This window comes from Tamandua tetradactyla, chromosome 1 (assembly GCF_023851605.1).
Source record: "Tamandua tetradactyla isolate mTamTet1 chromosome 1, mTamTet1.pri, whole genome shotgun sequence".
NCBI classification, from domain to species: domain Eukaryota; kingdom Metazoa; phylum Chordata; class Mammalia; order Pilosa; family Myrmecophagidae; genus Tamandua; species Tamandua tetradactyla.
Genome location: NC_135327.1, coordinates 174925390 through 174950429, shown reverse-complemented (window position 1 = coordinate 174950429; position 25040 = coordinate 174925390). Strand labels below are relative to the sequence as shown.

Here is a 25040-nt window from a genome sequence, read left to right as displayed (position 1 = left end):
TGTGCACTGTCTGGTACTCCAAGATTCTCTGTAGCACTTGCCCTCTATATGAGCTGCTTATTTTGGAGAAGTACTACTAGCTGAACAAGTAGTTGATTCAGTTTAGGGTTACTACTCAGCTTGTGGTGAGGAGCAAAGCAACTAAGTATATCACGTCTGTGAAAGAGTTCAAAGGTTTGCTCAGTTTTCAGGAAAGTTTTTCATAAGTAGTTTTTCTTGCCAAGAATGAATTACTGGTATTGGCTTCTATCAGACTGTCTCTATCTCATCTTGTCTTGTAGTTACTTGATGAAGTCCTATTTTAACAGTCAGGTTCTAGGTAAAAATGGGAAGGCAAACTTTGGCCCCTCTACGTCCTCCCTTTCTTCCCTATCACTTCCCTTTCCTTTCAGGGGATGCCTTTTTGAACCACCCCTCCAGCCATGTATCTTTTGCCCTGGGAAGCCTCAGTCTTATTTCCACTTGTTTAGGGAGTTAGTGGGAATAAGTTAAAGAGTAATAACATGGATTCCAAGGATACATTCTTAGAGGTCTTCTGATTCTCTCTGAAAATCTTTAAAATTTATTTTCCTATTACAATCTAAAAATAAGTTAAATGGAGCTTTCAAGTTTGAAGAACACTAGGTTGGATGGCAAAGCTTATTGCCTCCCATGATATTTGCACTGTAGTATGGGGCTTTTGAAGACTAAAAGGACTGTGGGACCAAAGACAATTATATTTGTGTTTTATAATTGTTTAGTTTCCATCTCTATCCCCACTGGCCTTAAAAGATATTTTCAACCTTGTCTCCAGAGTCTAACATTGGGCCTGACCAGCCATACTAACTCTTCAACAATAAATGCTTTTTGAATGGATGAACTTTAGGTTGGCCCATCAGAGAAATGAAAATGGTCAAATGAGTAAGCCAGTTACACCAAAGTGAGCATCTGTTGTAAATCCTTCCGATTATTAGCATGTAATTGTGAATGACTGAAAAACTAAACAGAGTTGTTGATAAAGAAGCTAATGTCTATCTGCTTCCTCTACAGTAAGGATCATTGTGTATGGCTTACTTCTTAGCCCAGTTTTCAAGAAGATTCTTTGTGTATGTGCTGAATAGATGCGAAAGAGTTTATTCATTAGATTTATGGAGTTCCTTTCCACGGGAGATATGAGACAACCTAGGGTAAAATGGAATGCAAGCCTGAGATATGTTGGCAATACAAATGTGACACTTTCTGTATAGAGTCATACACTGGGTGTGCTGTTAAATGTGCATGTAGCATCACTTCATTGAGCACTTCATGAGTAAGACTTACAATCTTGAGAGTGACTGTGCCACATTTACATAGCCCTCGAGAAAATGAGAGGTTCATGCACTGGTAACGTACCATAATTTAAGGGTTTCCATATGGGCCTTGTAAGACAACACGGTAAATTCTCCTGATAACCCTTCTGATAACTGTGAAATTGCTTTGTCTTACCATTGTAGAAGAAACAGTAAGAGACACAGCCATGTCAAGAGCAGAAAGGTCTCAGGTGTGTAATATACAAGACAGGTGAATATAGAATGGGTGATACTGTTTTATCATAGGTGCAAGAGCTACAAACAATGGAAAGATTGAGACTTTTCATTGGTATTTTGGACAAGAATAATAGTGAGAAAACTTAATATATTTAGGTAAATGGGAAGTCTCAATATAAGCACGATAAATGGAACCTGTGGAACAGGAAAGGGTCACAGAGTCACCTTCCTGCTATTATTTAGATGCTACATTTATTGCATGATAAGGATTTTGGTGTAATGCCTATTGGACATTTAGTCATTATCAGTTTTCTTATAAAAAATTATTCAAGCCCATGAAATAACAGTTCGTGAAGGCTATTAAATAAAAGGGAAAAATAGATCCTCCTGATTTCCCTTCTCCAGGAATAACATCTGTCTCTTGCAGAATATTTCTGGGTGAATGTGTGAGTGCATGTATGTTTATTAATTTATAAATATATGCTCTTCAAATTATTTTACAACTTTCTCTTTCATACATCTTGGGCATCTTTCACCTCAATGCAAGTAAATATCCCTTATTCTTTTTTTTTTTTATTAAAGATATAGAATGTTAATATACAGAAAAAAAATAAAAGTAATAATAATAGTAAAAAAAAAAACCTATAGCTCAGATGCAGCTTCATTCAGTGTTTTAACATGATTACTTTACAATTAGGCATTATTGTGCTGTCCATTTTTGAGTTTATGTATCTAGTCCTATTGCACAGTCAGTATCCCTTCAGCTCCAATTACCCATTATCTTACCCTGTTTCTAACTCCTGCTGGACTCTGTTACCAATGACATATTCCAAGTTTATTCTCGAATGTCGGTTCACATCAGTGGGACCATACAGTATTTGTCTTTTAGTTTTTGGCTAGACTCACTCAGCATAATGTTCTCTAGGTCCATCCATGTTATTACATGCTTCATAAGTTTATCCTGTCTTAAGCTGCATAATATTCCATCGTATGTATATACCACAGTTTGTTTAGCCACTCGTCTGTGGATGGACATTTTGGCTGTTTTCATCTCTTTGCAATTGTAAATAACGCTTCTATAAACATTGGTGTGGCAATGTCCGTTTGTGTCTTTGCCCTTAAGTCCTTTGAGTAGAGACCCAGCAATGGTATTGCTGGGTCGTATGGCAATTCTATATTCAGCTTTTTGAGGAACCGCCAAACTGCCTTCCACAGTGGTTGCACCATTTGACATTCCCACCAACAGTGGGTAAGTGTGCCTCTTTCTCCGCATCCTCTCCAGCACTTGTCATTTTCTGTTTTGTTGATAATGGCCATTCTGGTGGGTGTGAGATGCTATCTCATTGTGGTTTTGATTTGCATTTCTCTAATGGCCAGGGACATTGAGCATCTCTTCATGTGCCTTTTGGCCATTTGTATTTCCTCTTCTGATAGGTGTCTCTTCAAGTCTTTTTCCCATTTTGTAATTGGGTTGGCTGTCTTTTTGTTGTTGTTGAGTTGAACAATCTCTTTATATATTCTGGATACTAGACCTTTATCTGATATGTCATTTCCAAATATTGTCTCTCATTGTGTAGGCTGTCTTTCTACTTTCTTGATGAAGTTCTTTGATGCACAAAAGTGTTTAATTTTGAGGAGCTCCCATTTATTTATTTCCTTCTTCAGTGCTCTTGCTTTAGGTTTAAGGTCCATAAAACCGCCTCCAATTGTAAGATTCATAAGATATCTCCCAACATTTTCCTCTAACTGTTTTATGGTCTTAGACCTAATGTTTAGATCTTTGATCCATTTTGAGTTAACTTTTGTATAGGGTGTGAGAGATGGGTCTTCTTTCATTCTTTTGCATATGGATATCCAGTTCTCTAGGCACCATTTATTGAAGAGACTGTTCTGTCCCAGGTGAGTTGGCTTGACTGCCTTATCAAAGATCAAATGTCCATAGATGAGAGGGTCTATATCTGAGCACTCTATTCGATTCTATTGGTCGATATATCTGTCTTTATGCCAATACCATGCTGTTTTGACCACTGTGGCTTCATAATATGCCTTAAAGTACGGCATCGCGAGACCTCCAGCTTCGTTTTTTTTTCGTCAACATGTTTTTAGCAATTCGGGGCACCCTGCCCTTCCAGATAAATTTGCTTATTGGTTTTTCTGTTTCTGAAAAATAAGTTGTTGGGATTTTGATTGGTATTGCGTTGAATCTGTAAATCAATTTAGGTAGGATTGACATCTTAACTATATTTAGTCTTCCAATCCATGAACACGATATGCCCTTCCATCTATTTAGGTCTTCTGTGATTTATTTTAACAGTTTTTTGTAGTTTTCTTTATATAGGTTTTTTTGTCTCTTTAGTTAAATTTATTCCTAGGTATTTTATTCTTTTAGTTGCAATTGTAAATGGGATTCGTTTCTTGATTTCCCCCTCAGCTTGTTCATTACTAGTGTATAGAAATGCTACAGATTTTTGAATGTTGATCTTGTAACCTGCTACTTTGCTGTACTCATTTATTAGCTCTAGTAGTTTTGCTGTGGATTTTTCTGGGTTTTCGACGTATAGTATCATATCGTCTGCAAACAGTGATTGTTTTACTTCTTCCTTTCCAATTTTGATGTCTTGTATTTCTTTTTCTTGTCTAATTGCTCTGGCTAGAACCTCCAACACAATGTTGAATAATAGTGGTGATAGTGGACATCCTTGTCCTGTTCCTGATCTTAGGGGGAAAGTTTTCAATTTTTCCCCATTGAGGATGATATTAGCTGTGGGTTTTTCATATATTCCCTCTATCATTTTAAGGAAGTTCCCTTGTATTCCTATCTTTTGAAGTGTTTTCAGCAGGAAAGGAGGTTGAATCTTGTCAAATGCCTTCTCTGCATCAATTGAGATGATCATGTGATTTTTCTGCTTTGATTTGTTGATATGGTGTATTACATTAATTGATTTTCTTATGTTGAACCATCCTTGCATACCTGGGATGAATCCTACTTGGTCATGATGTATAATTCTTTTAATGTGTTGTTGGATACGATTTGCTAGAATTTTATTGAGGATTTTTGCATCTATGTTAATTAGAGAGATTGGTCTGTAGTTTTCTTTTTTTGTAATATCTTTGCCTGGTTTTGGTATGAGGGTGATGTTGGCTTCATAGAATGAATTAGGTAGCTTTCCCTCCACTTCAGTTTTTTTGAAGAGTTTGAGGAGAGTTGGTACTAATTCTTTCTGGAATGTTTGATAGAATTCAGATGTGAAGCCGTCTGGTCCTGGACTTTTCTTTTTAGAAAGCTTTTGAATGACTGATTCAATTTCTTTACTTGTGATTGGTTTGTTGAGGTCATCTATTTCTTCTTGAGTCAAAGTTGGTTGTTCATGTCTTTCCAGGAACCCGTCCATTTCATCTAAATTGTTGTATTTATTGGCGTAAAGTTGTTCATAGTATCCTGTTATTACCTCCTTTATTTCTGTGAGGTCAGTGGTTATGTCTCCTCTTCCACTTCTGATCTTATGTATTTGCATCCTTTCTCTTCTTCTTTTTGTCAGTCTTGCTAAGGACCCATCAATCTTTTTGATTTTCTCATAGAACCAACTTCTGGTCTTATTGATTTTCTCTATTGTTTTCATGTTTTCAATTTCATATTTCTGCTCTAATCTTTGTTATTTCTTTCCTTTTGCTTGCTTTGGGATTAGTTTGCTGTTCTTTCTCCAGTTCTTCCAAGTGGACAGTTAATTCCTGTATTTTTGCCTTTTCTTCTTTTCTGATATAGGCATTTAGGGCAATAAATTTCCCTCTTAGCACTGCCTTTGCTGCGTCCCATAAGTTTTGATATGTTGTGTTTTCATTTTCATTCACCTCTAGGTATTTACTAATTTCTCTTGCAATTTCTTCTTTGACCCACTTGTTGTTTAAGAGAGTGTTGTTGAGCCTCCGTGTATTTGTGAATTTTCTGGCACTCCGCCTATTATTGATTTCCAACTTCATTCCTTTATGATCCGAGAAAGTGTTGTGTATGATTTCAATCTTTTTAAATTTGTTAAGACTTGCTTTGTGACCCAGCATATGGTTTATCTTTGAGAATGATCCATGAGCACTTGAGAAAAAGTTGTATCCTGCTGTTGTGGGATGTAATGTCCTATAAATGTCTGTTAAGTCTAGCTCATTTATAGTAATATTCAGATTCTCTATTTCTTTATTGATCCTCTGTCTAGATGTTCTGTCCATTGATGAGAGTGGTGAATTGAAGTCTCCAACTTTTATGGTATATGTGTCTATTTCCCTTTTCAGTGTTTGCAGTATATTCCCCACATATTTTGGGGCATTCTGGTTCGGTTCATAAATATTTATGATTGTTATGTCTTCTTGTTTAATTGTTCCTTTTATTAGTATATAGTGTCCTTCTTTGTCTCTTTTAACTGTTTTACATTTGAAGTCTAATTTGTTGGATATTAGTATAGCCACTCCTGCTCTTTTCTGGTTGTTATTTGCATGAAATATCTTTTCCCAACCTTTCACTTTCAACCTATGTTTATCTTTGGGTCTAAGATGTGTTTCCTGTAGACAGCATATGGAAGGATCCTGTGTTTTAATCCATTCTGCCCGTCTATGTTTTTGATTGGGGAATTCAGTCCATTAACATTTAGAGTTATTACTGTTTGGATAATATTTTCCTCTACCATTTTGCCTTTTGTATTATATATATCATATCTGACTTTCCTTCTTTCTACGCTCTTCTCCATACCTCTCTCTTCTGTCTTTTCATATCTGACTCTAGTGCTCCCTTTAGTATTTCTTGCAGAGCTGGTCTCTTGGTCACAAATTCTCTCAGTGACTTTTTGTCTGAAAATGTTTTAATTTCTCCCTCATTTTTGAAGGACAATTTTGCTGAATATAGGAGTCTTGGTTGGCAGTTTTTCTCTTTTAGTAATTTAAATATATCATCCCACTGTCTTCTAGCTTCCATGGTTTCTGCTGAGAAATCTACACATAGTCTTATTGGGTTTCCCTTGTATGTGATAGATTGTTTTTCTCTTGCTGCTTTTGAGATCCTCTCTTTCTCTTTGACATTCTAACTAGTAAGTGTCTTGGAGAACGCCTATTTGGGTCTAATCTCTTTGGGGTGCGCTGCACTTCTTGGATCTGTAATTTTAGGTCTTTCATAAGAGTTGGGAAATTTTCAGTGATAATTTCTTCCATTAGTTTTTCTCCTCCTTTTCCCTTCTCTTCTCCTTCTGGGACACCCACAACACGTATATTTGTGCGGTTCATATTGTCCTTGAGTTCCCTGATACCCTGTTCAAATTTTTCCATTCTTTTCCTGATAGTTTCTGTTTCTTTTTGGAATTCGGATGTTCCATCCTCCAAATCACTAATTCTATCTTCTGTCTCTTTAAATCTATCATTGTAGGTATCCATTGTTTTTTCCATCTTTTCTACTTTATCCTTCACTCCCATAAGTTCTGTGATTTGTTTTTTCAGTTTTTCTCTTTCTTCTTTTTGTTCAGCCCATGTCTTCTTCATGTCCTCCCTCAATTTATCGATTCGTTTTTGAAGAGGTTTTCCATTTCTGTTCGTATATTCAGCATTAGTTGTCTCAGCTCTTGTGTCTCATTTGAGCTATTGGTTTGTTCCTTTGACTGAGCCATATTCTCAATCTTTTGAGCGTGGACAGTTATCTTCTGCTGGCGTCTGGGCATTTAGTCAGATTTCCCTGGGTGTTGGACCCAATAGGTTGAAAGATTTTTCTGTGAAATCTCTGGGTTCTGTTTTTCTTATCCTGCCCAGTAGGTGGCACTCGTGGCACACGTTTGTCTGCGGGTCCCACCAGTAAAAGGTGCTGTGGGTCCTTTAACTTTGGAAAACTCTTGCCGTGGGGGAGATTCGCCAGCCGAAGCGGCTTGGAATAGTGCCAGCCGGCCCGGGGGTCCGAACGCAGGGAGGGTTGCTGGCTGCCGCATCCCGTGAGAGCGCCCGTCCGAATTTCCTAGTCGGCCCGCAGCGCCAAGCATGGCGGGAGGGCGCCAGCCGCCGCAGCCCGGGAGAGTGCACCATTCCCAGCTGGACCGGGGAGTCACGTGTTTGGAAAGGACCCCCCCAGTCACCATTCTCCGCGGCCTGGGGATTTCTGATCCAATTCTCTCAGTTGATCCGGGGGGCCGCGCGTGGTGGGGGCGCCAGCTGCCGTGGCTTGAGGGGACCGCCTGCCCAATTGTCCCAGCTGGCCCGGGAAGGAGGAAGAGAGGGACTCCAGCCGCTTGCCGCCCCGCCCGGGAAAGCTCGCGCCCCTCGGCGATCTCACCGGAGTGGGTTCTCTCAGCCAGTCAGCCGTTCCAGGATGGGGTACGCTGTCTTTTTGATCTCTGTTGTGGCTCCGGGAGCTGTTCTGTATCATTTCCACTCCCCCAGTAGCTGTTCTGGAGGAGGAACTAAGATCCGCACGTCTTACGAAGCCACCAGCTTCTCCGGAAGTTCTCCCTTATTCTTAAAGGGGACAGAATAAAGTTTTACAAGTGGAAAAACTCTGATACGAAGCTTAAATTATTTGATGGGAATACCTAGAAAAATTAGAAGGAAATTAAAAAAGAAAACCCAAGTTTAAGAACTAAATAGAAATGGTAGTTAGGAACTTCAGAGAAGTGTGAAGTGTGGGGCCTTAGAGATTCAGAAAAACCATTTCTTAGAAATCAAAAAATTCCACAAAGTGATCTTATAGCACTGCAATTCCTTACTAATCAGGCATTTATTTATGTGATTTTTAAATTTATGTTTCTCACCTACTAAGCCATAAACTCCATAAAAGCAGGACCATGCATCTATTTGTTTGCCATTGTTTTTCCTGTCCTAGCCAGTGTCTGACAAAACCTTCAGTATTTCTAGAAGAAAGAAATGAACAAATAAAGCGAAACTTAAAATACCCAATGCTCATTTGCTGCGGTTTACTTAAATCCCCACATGAAGAAACTGAGGCATGAGATAATATAACTAAGGTTATCTCTGGGTAATGGCAAGGCTATCAGTGAACCTAGGATTCCTATTCCTATTAGAAAACGAAAGCACTTCACTGTAATTAGTGCAGTTTCTAGAAATACCAGAAGCTCTGAATAGCTCTAATTCTTTATATGATGGAAAATACAGAATGAAAAGGTAATTACCAAAGTAGTTTATCAATTTTACAAATATATCTAGGAGATAATGGGATTTTCATGAAATGTGGCTTCTTGGAGATGGTGAAAACTGATGGTAAAGTTAGATATGGCTTTAAAATTATTAATGCTTCCTGCTCCTTGTTGGAAAAGAAGGGCGGTTAGAAGAAAATAATTTTGAAAAATAGAACAAAACATGACTGCAAAGGAGAAAGTACCCCTAGTGTGACATTGAATTTCACTTTATTGGTACTATTTAATAGGTATAGCAAAAGTAAACATATCACGGCTTAGAGAAGGTCTATTCTGATTAGTTTGTATGTATATCATAAACATTTATATGAAGGTTGAAATTATAAAAAAGATATTTTGTTTGTTTTTCTCAATTACTAGAAATCTGGACATGGGCAAGCCAGGGCTGTTCTGGTGGCTTTAGTGTCATCAGGGACCCAGGCATCTATTGTTCCACTCTGTCATCCTAGCACAGGACTTCCCCTTCTGAGGTCAGCTCATGTTCCATATGGCTGCTGGAATTCTGGCCATTACACCTATGGTGCAGACTAGAATAATAGGCAAAAGGACTGAAACTATTCCATGCTAGTATATAGGTCAGCTCCTTTAAGCAGGCTACGTTGAAGTTCCAAACAACAATTCTGCTTTCATCTCAGCCTAGCTGGGAGCAAACTGGTGACATCATCTTTTATTTTGGTTGACAATATATCCGTCTTAAAACTGGATGGATACAATATATCCATCTAAGGAGGAAGGAGAGAATGGGTATTGGGATAAGCTATTGGTAGTCTTTTCCACAGGGAATCTTCGTTGTCTTTACTACAGAACTTCTAAATAATCAGGGGTTTTGATTTGTTGGAAACTCTAAATTAGTAATTCATTATTAAGAAACTGCTAAATCAGTTATTGATCATTAGATTTGGAAAAAACAGGACTGAGGAAAAAAGTAAGATAACGTGTGGGTTTATACAAATGGTTATTAGTAGAAATTGAGGGAATACTTGGGATAAATGCCTAGCCTTTGCTACTCATGATCACTCTGGAAGATAAGGTCCTCTTTTATATGTCAAAAAGCAAGACTCAGTTTGAATAACCCAAACCATTTCTTGGTACACCTTTTAGAAGTCGAATACTGGATCTGATATACCATGGATCTGTACCAGTCCTCGCAATTTGCAAACTTATTTAAATATTACCTTTGATTTCCCTGTCTTATGGATAGCGTTTTCCTGAATAAGGGGGCAGGAGCTGGAGGCATGGGGAAGGGAATAAAAGGCAAGACGGAATCAAGGCCATGGGTCTAAAAAACTCCAATAATGAAAGGTTCTTTAAGATGCCAACTACTCTTGTTTAGTGAAAGGCCACTTTTCTCACTAAGAATTATCAGATTACGTCTGCTGATCTTCTACCCACCCATAACAGACTTTAGAGCTTATAGGAATGAATGACAGGGAAGGTAAAATGCATATCATCCATTGGGCTTTCCTAATAGAAAGGTTCTCTGGAAAAATACTGGAACAACTGGATAAACCAAGTTTGGATCATAAGTAATTTTTTTAATTGTATAGTTCTTAAAATTATTGTGATCAAAAAATTAGTTACCTTGTAAACCCTATTCCTTGGTTTCTTGTTATTCGTTAAAGAGACATAATGGTTGAAGAGGCATGAACTTTTTTTGGCCACCTGATGTCATTCAGTAACTGCATTCATGCTGCAGTTAACCAAGCTCTTATCTTGGGAGAAACGTTGTTACCTGCATCCAGCCGATTACATATTATAACAGTTCCTGGGTGAGTGTTATAACAAAATTCTAAATAAAACCATTTTATACCTATCCCCTTAACAATAGGAATTGGCTTCATCAGTAGGAAGGTTTTTCCTGGTGTTCATATACTCTGGACCTATCTGGTAGCCAGATAGAGTGACTTAGGTTTGGGTGGGTTGCAGAAGGTAGAGAGACCAACAATCGTTAGTGGAAATAATAGATGAGCTTAAAAAGAGGAGAGCCACCCTTCAGGCAGCCTGCTACCTTATCTGATATTCAAATCTTTCCACCCTTAGTTCTGTTCTTTACATCAGCTGAGTTACCACAAGCCTTGAACGGACAGTGAAGAGGAGTGTTATTTATTCTCCTCTGCAAAATAAAGTTTCGGGCTTTCAGAACATTAAATAAGTTTTTATGTGTTACATAATCATGCTCAAATTTCCATGTGAAGCCTTTTGTAAAAGAATTGATAAGAGCTAGTTAACAAATTTTTCATACAACTTTTTTTGCTTTGTTCTTTTTTATATGCTACAGGTATGATCATATTAGTTATACCTAATATAGATTTTTAAAGGGAGACTTTCTGAAAGTGAAAATGACAGTGCATCACACATTCAAACCCTTAGGCCATAGCCAGCATTTGGGATGAGGCTCTCTCTTGTTGATTCGCATTTCTTGCCTATACTATCTAAAAACTTGTTCTTGGGAATAAGAATGCCAGATGGATAAATCTCCCACACCTCAAATTAGAAGTTGAAGCGAGAATGGAGGAAAATATGGAATACTTGTATTTAAAATCAACCACGCTGTTATGTGCATTATCTTGTGCTGTCACCTCATCTGTGGCAGGTATGAAAAATTGGTTCTATAAACACGCATACCAAACTCCTCCATCTTTGTCTTCCTTTACTCTAGAAGCCAGAAAAAATAACACTCAATTTCCTAGCCTCTTTTACAGCCAGGTTTGTGCGTGATATATAATTCCAACCAAAGAAATGTTAGGTGGAGAGGGCTTTTCTTCCCCTCTTTTTTTTTTGACTACTTCCTTCCTAGAACATGGACATAATAATTGGAGATGCAGCAGCTCTCCTGTGGCCATGAGGATGAAGGCTGAGAATTGAAAAGGAATATAGAAAGGAACTAGTTATTTGATGGTATCCTTGAGTAGCTAAATCAGCCCTGAGTTTCTGGCATCCGACTTCTTGTTACGTGAGAAAAATAACCCCCTACTGATTTAGGCTTCTACAGTATTTGTAACCTAAACTGTTGCTGTACTTTTGTTGCAGTTGAATATAATCTTAAGCTAAACCCATTTTTTTTTTAATTTTTAAAAACATAACAACAAACAAACACGAACATTCTTACTACATGATCATTCCGTTTCTTGGTATATAATCAGTAACTCACAATAGCATCACATAGTTGTATATTCATCACCATGATTATTTTTTAGAACATTTGCATCAATTCAGAAAAAGAAATAAAAAGAAAAAAACTCATACATACTATGCCCCTTACCCCTCCCTCTCATTGGCTGCTCGTATTTCCATCTACCCAATATATTTTAGCTTTTTAAACCCATTTCTTTTGCAGAAAGTTGTATTCTTACTTTGGAGATAGCTCACCTCTTATGGAGTCCCTTATCTTTGACAGAGACAGAAAAGCCTTTATCAGATTTTTGATAGAGCCAAAACATCTAAAAGATACCACCATTTACTTAAAATGAATGAGATCTACCTTCTTGAAGAAACTCTTGGTGAAAAACATGTTTTATATTTATTTAAAACAATAAATATTCGTGTTTTTAAGGAGGAAATTAAAAAATCAGACCTATAAGATTTTATTTAAATCACATTTACCTGCCACAAATCTACCACCACTGAACAAATCATGTCAAGTAACTTTTCTGCAGGAGACTATGTGCAGACTGAACATGAATGGAGTTGTTTTTTAGCTAGGAAAGGACGTTACAGACATAGTAGTAGTATGCCCCTTCTTCACAAAGCAGTGATCATTCATTGAAAGACCAGCTTGTAAGATCATGGCACCTTTATCACTGGCTCTTTGTGCTTCTCTTTATAAAGTCACCGTACTCAGTTTCTCCACCATCCTCGACAGTATGAGGATTTAGTGTATCACTAAAGTTTGGAAGGAATATGTGCACCTACTTTGGAAATAGGAATGTGGATGTACTTGTTTGAATCACAGCGATCTTAAAATTTATCTATTAGAAAACGAGCAGACACATACAATTTGCATTACTACAAACTGTGGGGTTAACCAAATAACATAAACGTGGTTATAATGATGACACTAAACTAGCAGTAATTTATAATTAATAACAAGAATAACACCATGTAAAAACTATTTACATCTCAAGATAACATGGGTAAAAATTATAACTCCTACGAATATGAGTTACCCATTTGGAGTAGGAGCATTGCTTAGAAGTAACATGTTCATGAAGCAATGATCATTCATTGAAAGACCAGCTTGTAAGACCACCCTTACCACTTGCTGTTTTTGGTTCTCTTTTTTTAAATTATAGCCCTAATTAATTATGGAAAGTAGTATTTGCCATCATTCTTCAAAAATACTGATTATTATTCACTCTGAATGGCAAGTTAGGTAGATTATTATATTTATTTTATTATTCTAGATATCCAGTGGTTTCCAAACTTAATGTATATGCAGAATCAGCTGAAATGCTTGTTAAAAATACCCTCAGAGATCCAGGGTATAGCCCAGGGATCTGAAGTTTAACAAGTTACACGATTGACTCTGCAGCATGTGATCCACAGATCTTTATCCCAGGGCTCATGAAACAGTAGGGCAAAAGTTGGGTTCCTTTCTAAAAGCCTGAATCTATAGCTCAGGCAACCTGTGAGAGGACATCTTAAACAATTCACCCCCTTGCCCTTTTTTTCAGTACTTGGAATAGCCAGTCTGACTCAACCCTTTATTCCCTGATAGAATACACTGAGAAGGGCACATCACCTTTGTGATATTGTTCCCAGTAATGCATAACCTCTATCTAATCATGAGAAAATTGTAGCCAAAGCCACACTGAGAGAGTCATTCTGCAAAATATCTGACCAGTACTCTTAAAGTATCAAGGTCACACGAGACAAGTCTGAGATGCTGTCACAAATTAGAGACAGGACAACTAAATGCAGCATGGGATCCAGGATTGGATACTGGAACAGAAATAGAACATTAGTGGGAAAACTGGTGAAATAAAAATCAAAGAATAGGATGTGAGGTCTTGTTAATTGTGCAGGTAAGTGTGGTGCCCTGATATATCCCAGAGTAATCTGGGTAGAGAATAGAAAAGTATTTGCAAAGTCCCTTTGGGGGACTAGGGAGAAAGGAGGAATCTTTCAAATTCTTCATCTAGGGAGTTCCTGATATTCTCACAAGCAGTGGGGACAACGAGATCAGTAGGCTGAACACGCAATCTTGGGGTTCACACCTATGAAGTTTATTCTTGCAAAGGAGAAGCTAAGCCTACTAATAATTATGCCTAAGAGTCACCCCCAGAGAACCTCTTTTGTTGCTCAGGTGTGGCTTCTCCTCTAAGCCAACTTGGCAGGTGAACTCACTGCCCTCCCCACTATGTGAGACATGATTTCCAGGTGTAAATCTCCCTGGTAACATGGGACCTGACTCCCATGGATGAGCCAGGACACCACATCATGGGAGTGAGAAAGCCTTCTTGACCAAAAGGGTAGAGAAATGAGACAAAATAAACTTTCAGTGTCTATGAGATTTCAAACAGACAAGAGGTTATCCAAAGGCTATTCTTATGCATTATATGAATATCCTTTTTTAATTTGCGGTGTATTAGAGTGGCTAGAGGGAAGTATCTGAAATGTTGAACTGTGTCCCATAGCCTTGATTGTTCAATAAAACTGTATAATGATATAGCTTTTACAGTGTGACTTGTGATTGTGAAAACCTTGTGTCTGATGCTCCTTTTGTCCAGGGTATGGACAAATGAGTACAAAAAAAATAAATAGAAAAAATAAATAAATAATTGGAAGAGAGAAAGGGTAAAAATTGGGTAGACTAAAATACTGTGAGTCAATGAGAGGGAGGGGTAAGGGATATGGGATTATGAGTTCTATTTTTTTTCTTTTTATTTCTTTTTCTGGAGTGATGCAAATGTTCTAAAAATGATCATGGTGAAGAATACACAACTATGTGATGACATTGTGAGCCATTGATTGTATAATATGATTGGACTGTATGTCTGTGGCCATTTCTCAATAAAAATATTTGGTGGATTTAAAAAGAAAAACGTGGTTTTTTTAGAAACTCATCTGAGACATACTTCGAGCTATTGGAAATTTGAGAAAATATGCTACGGGAACAGTAAATCTAGTGTCATTATGTAAGTATTGTATAAACAGACATTAAAGAAAACAATCAATTTGGTGTCGTTAGTTAATAGTATTGTAACATTACCCATTTCATAATTTCAATAAATTGTACTGTGATTATCTACATGTTAACAGGAGGGGCAGCTGGGTGAAGTGTCTTTGGAATTTTTTGCCCTTTTTCTGTAAGTATAAAGTTATTTCAAAATTAAAAGTTAAAAGAATACTTTTTATTTAGTAATGTGTGGAAATGCCACAGTAGTCTAGCATTCAAGGTAATGTTTTCAGCAATGTGCCTCCTCCCACCCCGCCATCCCAAAGGTACTTTCATGTTCTAGCCAAACTAAATTATGTGTTGTTCTTAAGCAGCCACCTTTGGAGTGGGGAGATAGTTATATGTATTACAAAATATTTAAAATTCATATAAAAACTACTTGTGTAACCACATCTCGTTTTAATAAATAAATCATCACTAACCACCTGTGTGCCCTTTCTTTATGGCATCCTGTCCCTTTCATCCCCTTCCACTGCCCCCACAACATTGCTGCCACTTAGAGATAACTAGTGTTGGAATTTTGTATTTATTCTTCCTGTGCATTATTTTGCCCTTTTCCAAATTTGATATAAATTACGTTCTACCCTATCTTATATATCACTTGCTTTTGTTTATTCCACATGTATGTCTAATTCATTCCTTGTCTGTGCTGTATGGACTTCCATTGTATGGATAATATTTATCCATTCTCCCACTGGCAAGCATGTTGAGATTTCTTTGAGTAGTGATTATTCATTTAAAAAAATATTTTCTGCAGTCGAAAGAGATCTCTACTCTCTTGGAACTCCAGTAACACTGTATAATTTTTAACTTAGCATTTCTGACCTATCATAATTATTTTTCTTATTGCTCATATTACATGAAAGGCTTCTTGAGGGTCTATTCTAGTTTGCTAGCTGCCAGAAATGCAATATACCAGAAACAGAACAGCTTTTAAAAAGGGGAATTTAATAAGTTGCCAGTTTACAGTTCTAAGGCTATGAAAATCTCCCAGTTAAAGCAAGTCTATAATAATGTCCAAGTTAAGGCACCAACAAGTGTTACCTTCACTCAAGAAAGGCCAATGAAATTCAGGATTTCTCTCTCAACTAGAAAGGCACATGGCGAACGTGGTGAAGTCTGCTAGCTTTCTATCCAGGCTTTTTTTTCATGAAGCTTTCCCAGGGACATTTTCAAAAGATCTCTGACTACATGGGTTCTACAGTTCTCCAGTCTATGCTGTTCCCTCTCTCTCCAAAATGCTTCCTCTTTTAAAGGATTTCAGTAAACTAATCAAGACCCACCTGGGTGGAGTCACATCTCCCTCTAATCCAAAATTAGCACCCACAATTGAGCGAGCCACATCTCTGTGGCGATAACCTAATCAAGTTTCCAACCCACACTACTGAATGGGGATTAAAAGAAATGGCTGCCTCTACAAGATTGGATTAGGATTAAGCCGTGGCTTTCCTAGGGTACATAAATCCTTTCAAACCAGCATAGGGTCTAATTCCCCAAGGTGAATGTTTATTAAGATAATATTAATCTTTTTGAATGAATACATAAATACTTATGAGACTCAAACACTGTTTACATAGAGATTTTGGTCGTATTTGTATGTATTTCCTTAGTTATTATGTCCTGTTGCCATCAGCTTTGTTAGAAAGGTTTATGTATTGTGGGAATCTGGTCATCAAGATGAAAGAATGGAATATAAATAAAGCCTAAAGCTTCATTTTGAGAAATTAATGTGTTAAGTTTACAGGCAACTCATATATAGGTTCTTCTGTGTTTAATATCCTAGGGGGAAGTTTGATAATATCAGTAATAATTTTGCCCGTGTTTGGCATTACAAGCATAGGGGAGCTCCCTAACTTACTGACAGAAATCTTGCTTTTGTGCATAATTCTTATTAGAAAGCTTAATATTTACTTTTATTATTATTATTATTATTATTATTATTTGGCATGAGCAGGGTCCAGGAATCGAACCTGGGTTTCTGGCATGGCAGAAGAGAATTCTGCCACTGAGCCACCATTGCACTGCCCTTAATATTTACTGTTGGTCATCTGTGGCTTATACCCAGAGTGGAATTACCCAAGTTAGTTTTCTCATTTAGTTCGTCTTATTCTACAAAATGATTTAACAGGTTTTACAGTTTTCTCACATATATAATTTTATTTCTACAACAGATTTGTCAAAGAGAAGTAGGATTTATATTATCATCCATATTTTAAAAGTTGGAACTTTGTAAAAAAATAGCTGGGGGGCAGTTGGAAGACTTGTTCAGTGTCACAGAGGAGAACCAGAAACCAGATGTTTCAGCCTAGTCCTGTCCTATCCAGATATTACAATTCCAATACTAAAAATAAGTAAAAGTACTAATCAAGAATGTGTTGCTTTGCTGAGCATGTTAATAGATAATTCAGTACCGTATTGCCCACTTGACAGTTCATCACAGTAGTTTGGAGAGTTTCTTATCAATGTTCATGATAAATTGGTAACTGCCTTTTTGCTGCTCTCAGAAGAGTTCTAAGAAACCCTTAAACCAAACATTGCAAAAACACATGGTGTGGGCAGTGTGACAGTGGCTCAGTGGCAGAATTTTCACCTGCCATGCCAGGGACCTGGGTTCGATTCCTGGTTCCTGCCCATGCAAGAAAACAACAACAAAAAAACCCACATGGTATTACTTCTATGTTTTTTAAAGAAAATCACATATGTGAAACTGATAGGAGGATGTAGCAGCCTTAAGTTTAAAATATCTGAGAAGACAAATGGTATTTTGATAGTTTGGAGCCCTACAGATTACTTAAAACCTCTCAGCATATAGACGTGTACAGTTGATTGCTCAAATTGCAATTTTAAAAGAGGTAGAAGCAGTACACTTAGAATATTGTCTTCATGTCAGAAATGCAGCTCATCCTTGAAAATGATAAAAAATTACATCGATCCTTACAACTGTTCTGTTCATCTTTATTGATCAGGTGCAAGAAAGATAAATCGCAGCCCAAATAAGATTATAGTAAGTGTTAGCATCATAGGGGACTGTAGGTTGATAGAGAGCCATTCATCATCTCAAATGGTGACCTGTCCGTGGCTCCAGCCACCCTGAGTGTGCTGTCTAATCACATACCTATTGATTTTATCTACATCCAAGAAACCTGGATGTGACTGTCATTGGGCAACCCAGATTGTTAAGTGCAAAGGGGTCACTGGTGTGAAGAGGATTTCATTTTCATTTTCTTACCAACCAACAGTGATTTATTAAAAAATAAACTACCCCAAGCCACATGTATGAAACCTGAGTGATTAGGGGACAAGGGTGTATGATAGACCAGTGCATTGTGTGATATGTTCGTGTGTTCCTTTTGTAGTGTACTGTAGTTGTAGGATGTTTCATTAGAGTGTGAGGGCTCATGGGATCATTTAGGCCACCCCCCTGCAGTAAAAGACAGGTTTCAAAGTAGCCAGCAAGAATGAGTAATTTTTTATTTTGTTGCCCCAGGAAATGTATAACCTTAATATCGCAACTTGGTTTGTGTTGCTAGTTTTTCTTCACATGATAGTGGAAATATTCTTTGTATAAAAATCACCCAAATCTGGTCCCTTATTATTACTGATTAATTTATTATAAATATTGTTGTTTTATGATCATGTGAAGGTGATAGAACAAATTCTACTCCATAAGGAATCCATCTTGAGAACGTTGTATATAGAAGGAAATGTGACTGTGGGTGAATTTCATTATTCTATCTCAAGCATCCATTGATTTTTCAGTGGTAGATTCCAAATAAGGAAGATCTAAAAAATTTTTCAAATACATAGACAAGGAATTTTCTAAGAAGAATCAAATAATGATGAATTATAACATGAAAGTTTATTTTGTAATTGTAATTTGTTTGACAGCAACTGTACTGTTATTAAATTAGTACTTTTACATGTATTTTTATAAGTATCCCATTGACACTTAAACAAGAAATTTTCCTCCCACTGCTTGAGTGGCTGAAAGAAGATTTTGTGTGTTTTTTGACATTTTATGTTTTGCACACAATTTAATCCTCTTGGATAGTAAACCTCTCCTATCAAACTTTGTCCACAGAGCTCAGAATTCTACAAAGTCACCACTGAGCAATATCAGAAAGCTGCTGAAGAAGTAGAAGCAAAGTTCAAGTAAGTTTTTAATAGTATTATAATTACTTACTACTTTTGATGAGCTGAAAATACAATTTTCTTGATTTTTAAAGAGAAGTTAACTTGTTAGATAGCACTCTGGAGTAGTTGGAAGTGTGTTTGGGTGGTTGAAATGAAGCCATGTTAACTGCTATGCTGGAATTCAAATGTAAGGAAGGGGCATTTGATGAAAACTTGTTTTAAGTTGTTCTTTTTTATGAAGTAAGGTGAAATTGAAGGCAGTAGTAATAGAATTTTCATTTGGAATATTATATAAGGTAGGATGCCCTTGATTGTGATGGTGGTGTTAAATTGCTACCTCTATTCATGAAACCTAGAAACCATTCACTTTTACATAATGAAATGATAGACCTGTCCAAATTTGGGTATCCACCTTTCTCATGATTAAGCGGTTTTTATTTCTTAATGTGTATCTTGAAAGCATTTAAATCACAGAGTTTACCTTGCCCTTGATTATGAAAGTCATAATAAATTGCTACCTTTATAAATCTTTGGAATGTTTAAATGAATGTTCTGTAATTGACGAATCAAAGTATCTGCAACAAATAGTCCTTTACTTTCCCTTTACTTCTAGTTGTCCCATTAGGTAAGAGGACATCATGCAGAAGTTTCCTTAGTTTATAAATAGTTCTATTATGTAGTAGCACACATGCAGATTACAGAAGCACAAAAAGCTGTTGTGACAGGTTTAGATGAAAGATTCCATTGGGTTCTGACCCCCTTCTTTGTTCATGTTTATAAGCATTTCATAAAATGATTAATCCCTAAAGCGTAGTCATTATTTTCTGCTGTAGTGCAGTTTGTATGGAAATGGATCTGAGATTAAAAAACTCTTTTTGTAAAGAGAGTTTGAGGTATATTTAAACAAGTAAACAAACAAACCAAATCTCCAGTCTTGGTAAATGAATTATCTCTTGAGGGACCTGGAAGAGAGATCTAATAAAAATGGGCCACACAGCTCACTCTTAAAAGTAGATGTGAGGGCAGACCACAGTGGCTCAGAAGGTAGAGTTTTTGCCTGCTGTACTGGAAACCTGGGTTCGATTCCTGGTGCCTGCCCATGCAAAAAAAAAAAAAAGTAAATGTGAGATTTTTAAGAATTTAAATACAGTGGTGGATGTAGTTTTCATTTTAAAAAGTACTCTACATTATATGCATTTTTAATTTATGTACTTATATTTCCCCCTACTTGAAAGCAACATTTTTTGAGTTTTTTCTTTGTACTATGAGAATTTATGTCTTGGCACCCTGAGCATTGATTCATTATAAGGTAGCTATACAGATAATGAATATTTAAGGGAAATAATCATTCTGACTATAATAATAATTCTGTATAGAACTGATCAATGAAGTCTTCATAAAGAAGATGATGTTTTAGTTGAGGCTTGAAGAGAAGAGTATTCAGTAGGTGGAAGAAATAGCTATACAGAAGGAAATTTTGCTATATAGTTGGTGAGGGGCAAGTTTAATAAGACCAATGGTTTGACTCAGAATCGTAAGATAAAACAGAAGTTACCCTTAGCTACTGGGCTAAGAAGTTTGGTCTTTATTTCACAAGAATTCATTGGAAGGTGTTTGACCAGGTGTGTGTCCTGATTTCCATGTTCCTATAACAGTGAAAATTGGACAGTGAGTGTGAAGTTTGGTTGAATGTATGAACAACAAAAGAACCAGATGTACTAGATGGGAGAAAGTAAAAGAGAAAAAGAAAGTGAAAGAGAAAAGAAAGAAATGGATGAAAAAATGGCATTGAAGGAAGATTTGACTTAAATTAGTGATTGCTTGGTAAGAAGTGGCAAGGAAGAAGCAGAAATACAAGTTTAGCAGATTGGAAAATTGGAGGACTCTGGATTTCATAGAGAGGGGTAAGTCTGGTTTTAGGTGGGAAGAACTACTCTCTTAAGCCCTGCCCAGATGCCATGTCAGTCAGGTCTAGCCTATACTTAAGATAGTACTTTATAATTCCAACTCACCTGGACAGGTAAAAATCCAAGCTTTACTCACGGTGAAAGATTTTCAAGAGCTAGTTTTTGAGAGTGGATTTCATTACATTGTTTTTTTTCTAACTACTACCTGAAATACTGAACCTTCCTACAGTGTTATATTTTGATTTGTGATTAGTTCATTAGCTTATGATTAGTTTATTAGAAGTGATAGTGCATTGGCTATAAGAAATGCCTGCCACCTTTGAAGGTATAGAGATTATTTAGTGATAACCCTGTTTCTCCGTGGACATTTGGCCATCTCAGATCTTCAGCCTTTTACAAAGCAATATACTAAATTCCTTCGATTGCCCAACAGAACTTTCTTGCCTAGCCAAATTCTTTTCACTAGCTTCTGTCTGAATGACCAGCTTAGCATCTGAAAGCTTTACCTTGAAGATCTCTGACCAGCTTGAACCTGAATTCAGAAATCTCTCTTCGACAACAAGCTCTGAAGTACTTCAAAGAATATTTAGTTAATTTTATTTGATGGAATAAATACACCATTTTGTTACATCTGGGTTACGTGATGGAAACTTTTAAAATTGCAATTCTAGGGCAATATTACACCTCAAAGGGGGGTATTTTGGTTTGCTAAAGCTGCCGGAATACAATATACCAGAAATGAAATAGTTTTCATAAAAGGAATTTATTATAAGTTTATAGTTCTAAGGTCAGAAAAATGTCCAAACTGAGGCATCCAGTAAAAGATACCTTGACTCAAGAAAGGCTGATATCTGTCACATGGGAAGACACATGACTGGCATCTGCTGGTCCTTGTTCCTGGTTCCATTGCTTCCAGCTTCTGATGCCAGTGATATTCTCTAAGCATCTGTGTTCCTTTACTTATCTCCTCTGGGCCAAAACTCTGGATTCTGACTTCCTTAGCATCTCATGGGAAGGACATGGCAACGTCTGCTGGACTCTGCCCTTGTCTAGGCATCTGCTCTATTGGTACTCTAAGTATCTCCAAACATCCGTGTCTCTATCAGCTCTGAAACAACTGTTCTACAGGCATCTGCATCTAAGGTTTCTCCAAAATGTTTCCCCTTTTAAAGGACTCTAATAAACTAATCAAGAAAAAACTAATCATGGGCAGGCCGTGGTGGCTCAGCAGGCAAGAATGCTCGCCTGCCATGCCAGAGGACCTGGGTTTGATTCCTTGTGCCTGCCCATGTAAAAAAAGAAAGAAAAAAAAGAAGAAACTGATCAAGACCCACCTTAATTGGATAGGGTCACATCTACATCTAATCAAAAGGTCACACCCACAGTTGGGCTTGCCACATCTCCATGGAAGTAATCTAACCAAAAGGTCACACCCACAGCTGGGTGTGTCACATCTCTGTGGAAACAATCCAGACTTTCCCACCCTAAACAATAGATTTGGCCCCACAAGATTGGATCAGGATTAAAACATGGCTTTTCTGGAGTACATAACAGTCTCACACTGGCACAGGGGGTGTCACACAAAATCACTGTAAATAGAAAAAAAGTTGAGAGCGTATAAGGCTATACATGATCAACACCAGTCACATTGATGTATCCTATCAGGATAGCTGATGGAACTATTTTAGGAATGCTTAAATATTAACTCATACTTCAATTCCTCAGTGTATAGTTTTGACAGAAACTATTAAAATACTTTACAATTAAAGAGATACAGTTCCCCCTCCATTTTCATTCATTTAATTCATTCATAGAGTTCCTATGTGACATACATTGTTAAGTTCTGAATATAGAACTCTGAAGAAAACAGGCAGGGTCTTACTAGAATGGAAATTAGAGTCTAGCAAAAAGCAGTAAGAAGAGAGAATTGTAAAATGAGCAATTTTTAAATCCAGTTTTTAAATGAGGCAGTTGCATCCTTAATAAAAATGTTATAAAAATGATATTATATACCTTTATTTCAGTGGGAATTAAAGGATTTGGAGATAAAGAATTTGCAATCGTGTTTATTTTTCTGCAAGATCTTTTTTCCTGCAATAGCTATAAAATTTTAGCTTTAAAACCTAAATCACTGGGTAAATCCAGCAGTTTTCCCCCCATTTAGCTTTTATTCAAGAGAAATCTGTTTTCCCAATCCAACTAAAACAGTCATTATCATGAGCACTTCATAGTATCTTTATCACCCATTGTTGTTATCTGTTAGGTATACAGCAGTCTTGTTGCTAATTCCTCATTATATATCTTAACCAAGCTTTGTATATCTTAACTCATTATATGTCTTAACTCAGCCTAATCAAATCCATGTTCCTAATTAATCAATCCCTTTTATTCTTCCTTATAGGTAATAAATTAAACAAGATATTTGTACCAGTTTGAAACTATTGTATAGTCCAGAAAATCCATGTTCTTTAATCTTGATTCAATATTGTTGGGTGGGATTTTTTATATTAAGTTGTTTCCATGGAGATGTGCCTCCACCCATTCAAGGTGGGTTCTCTTTACTGGAGTCCTTTAAGAGAAGCTTCAGAGCTGACACAGGCAATGACTTTTTGAGATGTAGAAGGAAAACATCCCCAGGGAAGTCTTTTGGAATGAGAAGCCAGGAGAGAAAGCCAGCAGGTATCACCATGTGCCTTCTCTGTGAAAAAGGTGTTCTGGACCCATCAGCCGTTCTTGAGTCAAGGTATCTTTCCCTGCATACCTTAGTTTGGGCATTTTTATAGCCTTAGAACTGTAAACTTGCAGCTTAATAAATACCCTTTTTAAAAGCCATTCCAGGGCGAGCCACGGTGGCTCAGCAGGCAAGCATGCTTGCCTGCCATGCCAGAGGACCCAGGTTCGATTCCCGGTGCCTGCCCATGTACAAATAAAAACAAATAAAAAATAAAAATAAATTTAAAAAGCCATTCCATTTCTGGTATATTGCATTTCAGCATCATTGACAAACTGAAACAATATTATATTAAGTGTTACTTATATAGTGCACCGCACAGAGTGAAATTGTCAATAAATAATTAGATTTTATTGTGTCTAATTCAAGTTATGAAAATATGTGCCATAAGAAAAATTTATTTCTTTCCAAACAAGGTCTAGATGGTGTTAAACTTCAAGATAAAAAACATTAGAAAGAGTTCTTCTTACCCTTAGAGAGCCCACACTCTAGGTAAGATAGACATATAAAGCACCCAGTATAGTCTAAAACAGTAGGGGTGCATCAGAGTAATGTGGAAAAAATGTGGTGGGAGCCCTATTTCTTCCTTTTTTTTTTTTTTTAAGAAGTTTTATGCATACACCATACATTCATCTAAAGTGTACAATCACTGGCTGTCAGTATAATCACAGAGCTGTGTTTTCATCACCACAGTCAATTTTAGAACACTTTCACTGCTCCAAAAAGAAAAACCCATACCCTTTATAACCTCCTATCATTGACACTTAGTATTGGTGTGGTACCTTCTTTAATAGTTGATGAAAGAATATTAAAATTTTATTGTTAGCTATAGTCCATAGTTTGCATTTGGTGTATTTTTTCCCATGTTCCACCCTATTATTAACACCTTGTAATAGTGACATGCATTTGTTAGTTCCTGGAAGAGCGTTCTTGTATTTTTATTAATAGCCACATTCATCATCCTCATCAGGGTTCACTATATCATACAACCCCCATGATTCATCCTCTAGCTTTTGTTCTAGTGACATGCATGACTATAAACTTCCCCTTTCAACCACAGTAACACCCATAATTCAATACTGCTACTTACACTCAAAATAATTAGTGCTACCATCACATTTATCCTTTTCCAAACACTTAGAATCAACCATATTAAAAAATTCTGCACAAATTAAGCATCAGCTCACCATTCTCTACCTCATTCTATCTCCTGGTAACCTATATTCTAGATACTAACTCCATGAGTTTGCTTATTATAATTAGTTCATATTAGTGAGATCATACAGTATTTGTCCTTTTGTGTCTAGCTTATTTCACTAAACATAATATCCTTAAGATTCATCCATGTTGTTGCTGTTGCATGCTTCAGGATTTCATTCCTTCTTACAGCTGAATAAAATTTCATCATATATATAT

The 25040-nt window shown here is 36.8% G+C and overlaps 1 protein-coding gene across 1 annotated transcript in view; it reads left to right on the top strand.

Moving 5' to 3' along the window:
• CHCHD3 (coiled-coil-helix-coiled-coil-helix domain containing 3) overlaps window positions 1–25040 on the top strand; it is a 352306-nt gene that overhangs the window by 259606 nt on the left and 67660 nt on the right. The window contains exon 6 of the mRNA XM_077136125.1: window positions 18934–19004. Coding sequence (XP_076992240.1) covers window positions 18934–19004 — 71 coding nt within the window. The remainder of the gene's footprint in view (window positions 1–18933; window positions 19005–25040) is intronic.